At 34.7% G+C, this 7,086-nt stretch overlaps 1 protein-coding gene across 2 annotated transcripts in view; it reads left to right on the top strand.

Annotated features, from left to right (window-relative positions):
* Nucleotides 1–7,086, top strand: part of KLHL1 (kelch-like family member 1) — a 514,835-nt gene that overhangs the window by 411,777 nt on the left and 95,972 nt on the right. For both annotated transcript variants that reach the window (XM_006864306.1, XM_006864307.1), the window contains one exon: nucleotides 468–692. In XM_006864306.1, the coding sequence (XP_006864368.1) occupies nucleotides 468–692 (225 nt within the window). The remainder of the gene's footprint in view (nucleotides 1–467; nucleotides 693–7,086) is intronic.

Raw genomic sequence — 7,086 nt, 5'->3', positions numbered from 1 at the left:
TATAAATCTTCTGATTAATGCATCAAAATTTAAAGGGAAACATAGTAATGGTTTTATTAAATTCATTTCTATTTAAGAAATTTATACAGACAAAATTTATTTCTTAGTTATTCAAAAGTATCATTTTTTTCCCAACCCTGGATTAGGCTACATTTTTTAAAGGGAAAACAACGATAGATATAAACTGCAAAAGCTATTGATGGAACTGTGTTGTGCCCAACAACTCAATCAATAATTTAGCATGAGACTATTGTGTAAGTCAGACAAGTCTAACACATGTGTCTGTCTTGATTTTTAGTGTCTAAAGTAACTGAATTATTATCTTTGCTTTCCTGCCATTCATTTTAATTTAAAGAAACAAATAATGTGACAAAAGTGTTTTCACATACTAATTTGTACACCACCTTGGGCAGACTGTATGTTGGATTAGGAGCAATTGGTGACAATCTGATTTTGTGTTTTATCAGGAGCTACAACCATAGAGAAATATGACCTTAGAACAAATTTGTGGATCCAGGCAGGGATGATGAACGGCAGGAGACTGCAGTTTGGCGTGGCTGTTATTGATGACAAACTCTTTGTAATTGGAGGTCGAGATGGCTTAAAGACTTTGAACACTGTTGAATGTTACAATCCGAAAACAAAGACTTGGACAGTCTTACCCCCAATGTCAACACATAGACATGGTCTAGGTAAGATCTCTTGCTTGATTGATGTTGTTTTGGTAGCATTTTATTGATAAAGCATTTATTGAAATATATGTTTAAAGTATGACATTATTTTCATCAGTTCTCATTTATTTTAGATAACATGTGGAATATTTGAAGCATTTTTAGAAAGTTCTTGGCATAGTCATGTGTTGACTAATATGTATTAAACTAATAAGAGTGATAATGAATATCCCAAAATGAGTCTGACTCAGTTTAATTGTTAAAATCTAGTATTCATATGAAAATACAAATTAACATAATATGTTTTCATATTAATTTATTTCTGTTAATGTTCACATGTATTTATATATAATCATGGAGAAGCCAGACCAGTAGTAGTAATAAATATGGAATGAAGAACACTCAATTCTGTATTATTGGAGAAGCAACCCTAACTAAAGCATTGCATTTAGTTAATTCCACTTTGAAAAATCCAGGAGAAAACATGACACATCAGCTGACATTGTAAATCCATATTATATGATTTTAATTGATCCCCCTCCTACAAAGTAACTGTAGAAGTAGAAGAAAAGAATTTAGATTCAAAATATCTGGATGTGAGTTTTTAATGCATTGCTTTCTATGTTGTTTAGATTATTGTAACCTGACTCACAACAGATTTTAGAAATTCAAATAGTGATAATGTATAGAAAATCACTTTGCTAATCTCAAAGAGTGATATACATATTTTAAAAAGAAAGATTTAATAAGGGATTACAATTAATCTCTTATTACTAAACATGAAATAAAATGATAATTACTTTTGATGAACTACAATATAACACATATCAGATAAACTGCTTTATCATGTAATATACATATATATATGTAGAAGATATAATAATTTAATTGCTTGTGGCCATTGTAAGCCATCACATTTAGATAGAAAAAAATATATAGACCATTTCAAAAACAAATAATGATAATTCCTTTGAAGTCATTAGCATTTTTAACCTCATTCATTTATGTTCTACCATGAAAATAAGCAAAGAAAGAAAACTAACTAAATAAAAATAAGTCTGAAATAAAGAAAACGACCTTTTTGGTCTTTGTGAGGCTGGCTTACCCTTTCTTGTTTCCTTATTGGTAATATAGCACCTTACATATTCATAAATTGTCCTGCTGAGATTGAAGTTCATGGCCTGGTGTCAAGAGTCTTGATAATTTCAGTGCTCTGAATGATGATTTTTGAATAATCTCTTGTCTATTTGCTCACTTTAATTTGAGAACAAAATTTCAGTTAGTTTTAATTTTGAGGTTCTTGACAAGAATAAGTCAACAGAAAACGATTTCAAATGATCTTATAACATAGTCTTTTATTTTTTGAATTACACTCATTTTTCTTCTTTCAAGTGTACATTTTTCCTAATAAAAATTGTATGTTTTTTTCTTACAATTTCTCACATAATCATATGTGAGAAAGAAGTCTTTCTAAGCCGTCATGTTGTTGCTGTTGTTGTTATGTGCCATCGAGTCGGTACCTGCTCATGCACAACAGAACGAAACACTGCCCGATCCTGGGCCATCATCACAAGTGTTGCCATGCTTGAGCCCATTGATGCTGCCACTTTGCCAATCCATTCCCAGTTGCATTTTGAGTGCCTTCCAACCTGAAGGTCATTTTCCAGCACTATATCTGACAGTGTTTCTCTGCTATTCATAAGGTTTTCAGTGACTAAATATTCAGAAGTAGTTAGTCACTCCTTCCTATTCTGTCTTCATCCGGAAGCTCATCTGAAACCTGTCCACCATGGGTGACCCTGATAGTATTTAAAATACTGGTGGCATAACTTTCAGAATCACAGCAACTCACAAGCCACTGTAGTACGACAAACTGACAGACAAGTAGTGGATGTCATAGAAATCCTGATATGTCATTATAGGATAAACAAAGGACGGCTAACTACAAGGTCAGTGGTTCAAACCCACTAATCACTCTTCAGAAACTCTATAAAGAGTGGCTATGAGTCAGAACTGATTCAATGTCACTTATAATAGCAACAAGACTTCATAAGTAAGGAACTGATATAACATTAAAATGTGATGTCTTGTCGAAACAGGTTAATTTAAAATTTTGTATAATGTATTTCTTTACAAAAAAAATTCACAATGTTTACTTAGCCTGGTTATTATTATTATTCAAATCAATAAAAGTTTTAGTTTAATATCTGAACCAAAAAAAACCAAAAAAAAAAAAAAATTCAGGAAAGAAAGGGGAGATTACAATTGGATATAAAGATCTGACCCTGCAAAGTGACTTTACTCAAATTGTTTTTTTGTTATCTCTAACTTATAACTGGAGTCCTGGTGTGGCAAGGTGGGTTAATGCTCTAGACTGCAAAGCCTTTTGAACTGCAAGGTTGGCGGTTCAAGCTCACCAGCTGCTCCTTGGAAACCCTATACAAGGTCACTATGGGTCGGAATGAACTTTACGTCACTTGACAACAACAACCTATAACTAACTCTCAAGAGCATGTTTACTTACCTTGATTTGCACATTACTGCCCCCAGAGCTTTTTGTCCTTTGTGCTGCCCTAGCCTTAAAGCTGAACACTAACAAGGAAAGAAATCTTCTGGGCCAGCAAGTCTGTTGACTTCTGCACCCCGATGACATCCTCATGTCATCCACCAAATTTGGCAAGCTCTGCACTAGTGCAGCTGTTGCAATGTCTAACTCTTCATGTGGAAGATGCAGTAACTCTTTGTAACAGAACATATGAAGTAGTTTTCCTCTGAGATATTCTTTGAAGGCTAAGTACTATCTTATTTGCACAATCAAGAAATCACAACTATTTTCTGTTTCTCTGGTTTAATTTAGGTTTTGATGTTAGTGTTCAATTCTTTACATTGCCTCTCTTTTCAGTGTAATTGCCATCACTGTTGTTGTTGTTAAGTGCCATCAACTTAGTTTTAACTCAGAGTGACCCTGTGTAGGTTTTCCCAGGAGTAGCTGGTGAGATCTGAATAGCCGACCTTGTGGTTCAAATTGACCTTCTGGTCCAGTGCCTTATTCTGTAGCACCACATCAGGATCCATCAATAATCTGTGATAATTTGTCTTGTTTATTCAGAAACTAGAAATTCCTCTTTGGTTTGTTTCACAGTTAAGCAGTACCTACTCTGTAATATAAAGGTGTGTTACAAAATGAATATGTAACCCTACACTATGTATAAGGAGCTCTGGTAGCGTAGTGGTTACGAATCGGGCTGCAAACCACAAGGTCAGCAGTTCGAAACTACCAGCTACTCCGCGGGAGAAAGATGAGGCTTTCTGCTCCCATAAATTTTTACAGCTCGACCCTGTTCAGGGTCGCTATGGGTCGGAACTGACTCGATGGCACTTAACAACAACAACAACACTATGCCTGGAGTCCTGGTGTGGCACTGTAGGATAAACACAGGACAACAAGGTCAGTTTGAACTGCAAAGGTGGTGGTTCGAATCCATCAGCTGCTTCTTGAAAACCCTATATAGGGTCACTATTAGTCAGAACCAACTAGATATCACTAATCAACAACAATGACATACTATAAATAGTTGAAGGGTCCCTGGTTAAATGCTCTTGTGATAAAGTAAAATGTAGTGATGGAACCCACCTGCCTATCTGCTTCCATAAAGATTAAACTATAGGGCATTTCTGCTTTGTCAGTTGGTGTAGCTATGAAGGAGACATTATATAGTTGAGAAACGATGAGTTATAATCTAATGTAAAATCTGAAAATTACTAAAAAATATTTTCTTTGACTTATATAGCCTTACATTGAGCCCTGGTGGGATAGTGGCTAAGTGCTTGTCTGTTTGTACTTTAGTATGAACCAACTAGCTGTTCCAGGGAGTAAAAGTGGCAATTGGCTTGTTTAAAGATTGCAGTCTTAGAAACCCTTAGGATCAGTTCTACTGTGTCCTTTTTGTTGTTAAGTGCCATCAAGTCAATTCTGACTCATAGCAACCCTATATAAGGGTTCCAAAGAGCAGCTGGTGGATTTCAACCGCTAACCTTGTGTTTAGGAGTCCAGTACTGGTCCCACAGGGCCACCCACACCAGGACTCCCGCTGTATCCTAGAAGTTAGAATCAATTTGATGGCAACAAGTTGGGTTTGGGTTCTATAGCTTATCTTTCCTTAATTTTTTGTGGAAAAAAAGCTCTTATGTAATTTTACAAATTTATTTATTGCTTATAAAAACAGTTATGTGGTCAAAATATTTCACAGTTGACAAATGAAGACAGCTCTTTGTCTTGTGCATAATATGAGGAGGCTTCAAAAAATTCTTGAAAAAAAAAAGTAATTAAAAGATAATAGAAGTTTTCCATAAACTTTTTGAAGCATCCTCAAATGTACAAGTGGAATTGGTGGTGATTGTGTGCCACTGAGTTGGTTCTGACTCAAAGTGCCTCTGTATAGGGTTTCTAAGGCTGTGAATCTTAATGGAAGCAGAAAAGCTCACCTTTCTCCCGCAGAACAGATTTGAACAAATGACCTTATAGTTGGCAGTTTAGCTGATAATTCACTACCCTACCAGGGTTCCTTAATGTACTGGTGTTGTTAAGTGCAATCAAGTCGCTTCAGACTCTTAGTAAACCTGTATAGGGTTTCCAAAGGGCAGCAGGTAAGTTGAAACTTCTGACCTTACAATTTAAATTGACCTTTTGGTCTAGTGCTTATCCTACAGCGCCACACTAGGATTCTATTGTATCAGTAGTCTCCAACCAATGACGGGTTTCTGCTCTGATGACTCCATCATTAGTCAATCTTGACAAAGTCAAATACTTCATTTTTTTCTTTAGCTGTCATCATTACTGCCTTTTATTATTAGTATCATTATAAATCTGATCCTTGTTAGTCTTTGAGGATTGAAAACCTTGCATATGTGCATAAACTTAGAGATATAGGTCAATATGCATAAAAATTCACAAATCATAAAAATTTAATTCAATAATGAAAAAGAATTGAACACTGATGGCATTTTGTCAGATCAGGTAACAATTCTATTTCTGGAAGGTTCTGGACCATCTGGACCATCCTTGGTAATGGGGGTGGTATTTCTAGTCAGAAAATGAGTGAGAGTCATCTGCAGAGTCTTTTTCTTCATTTGTTTTGCAGTAATGTCTCATTGCTTCCCAAATCTGCCTTTCAACGTTAGGAAAGCAATTCGTGTTTGAGTCCATGTCTTCAAGCAACTGATGGCCCTGATTTAGTGTAGTGAAAAACTTTAGCTCATCCTTTCACTGTAATTTTCTTTTAACTTCTTTTCTTCCTCTTTCTCATCATTTATTCCTCCATTAGCTTTCCTTTTCTTCTTGATGATTCTTTAAATCCTGATTTATCAATTCCTCTTCATGCTCTATGAGCTGCTCTACATCGACAATATCAAGTTCTGAATTCATATGGATGATTTTTTTTTCACCAGTCTCTTTCATCTTATTATATTGATCAAGTGCTAGGAATGTGTTATCATAAGTCAGCAATTTTTTTTCTATACCCCCATGCATGAATTTGCCTTTTTCTTGTCACAGGAAGATGCAATGTTTCTGAGACACAGAAATGTATTATAATTATTCCAGAAATCACTTAATATTGCCAAACTTCCATCTGTTGCTGTTATTTCCTGAGGAAACACAGTTGATAGGTAGTATTCCTTGAAGACAGTGATTGCACCTTTATCTATAGGCCGAATCACAACTGTTATATTGGGTGATAGTTATGCCACTTTAACATCTTGAATTAGGTCTCCGCCATGTGGAATATGTTCTAGGACATTATCAAATAACAGCTGTTGGACACATGTGTAGTTCAATTCAATTGTCTTATGTCATTACAATTGAACATTCTCTAACTTTCTATCCATTACAACTTCTGTGCTAACATCAGCTTCATAATAGACCAGGCCATACCCAGCTGTATTGTACTGTTTTAACAGTTATTTTTAACATTTAATATCTGGGAGTGAACATCTGAGAATGATAACATTAGCAAATGACACATTGCAACAAATATGTTATACATTGGGGACTACCTGTATAAAAGTTATATGCATATTTAATCTGTGAAATCAAGTGAACAGTGCATTTGCCTAGGGAATTTAATTAATATCACAGACTTCTCAATGTGTTAGCAGATGTTTAGTTTAAAATTTATGTGTTTGAGTATATGTTTTTTAAAAAAACTAATTTTACATTGTAAAAATTAAATATGACTTGATGACAATTCTATTGGCATTTTATACCATAAACACTATTTATGACAATATAATTATTATTGGTGCTTTGAGTAGAGAGTGATTAATAATATACTTGTTAAATTCTGATTCACAGAAAACTTATAGGACAGAATAAAACTGCCCGATAGGGTTTTCAAGGCTGTAAAGTTCACCAGCT

Source organism: Chrysochloris asiatica, unplaced genomic scaffold, assembly GCF_000296735.1.
Source record: "Chrysochloris asiatica unplaced genomic scaffold, ChrAsi1.0 scaffold00063, whole genome shotgun sequence".
Taxonomy (NCBI): Eukaryota; Metazoa; Chordata; class Mammalia; order Afrosoricida; family Chrysochloridae; genus Chrysochloris; species Chrysochloris asiatica.
Note: the sequence above shows the minus strand (reverse complement) of the source record. Positions and strands in the feature narration are given on the sequence as shown.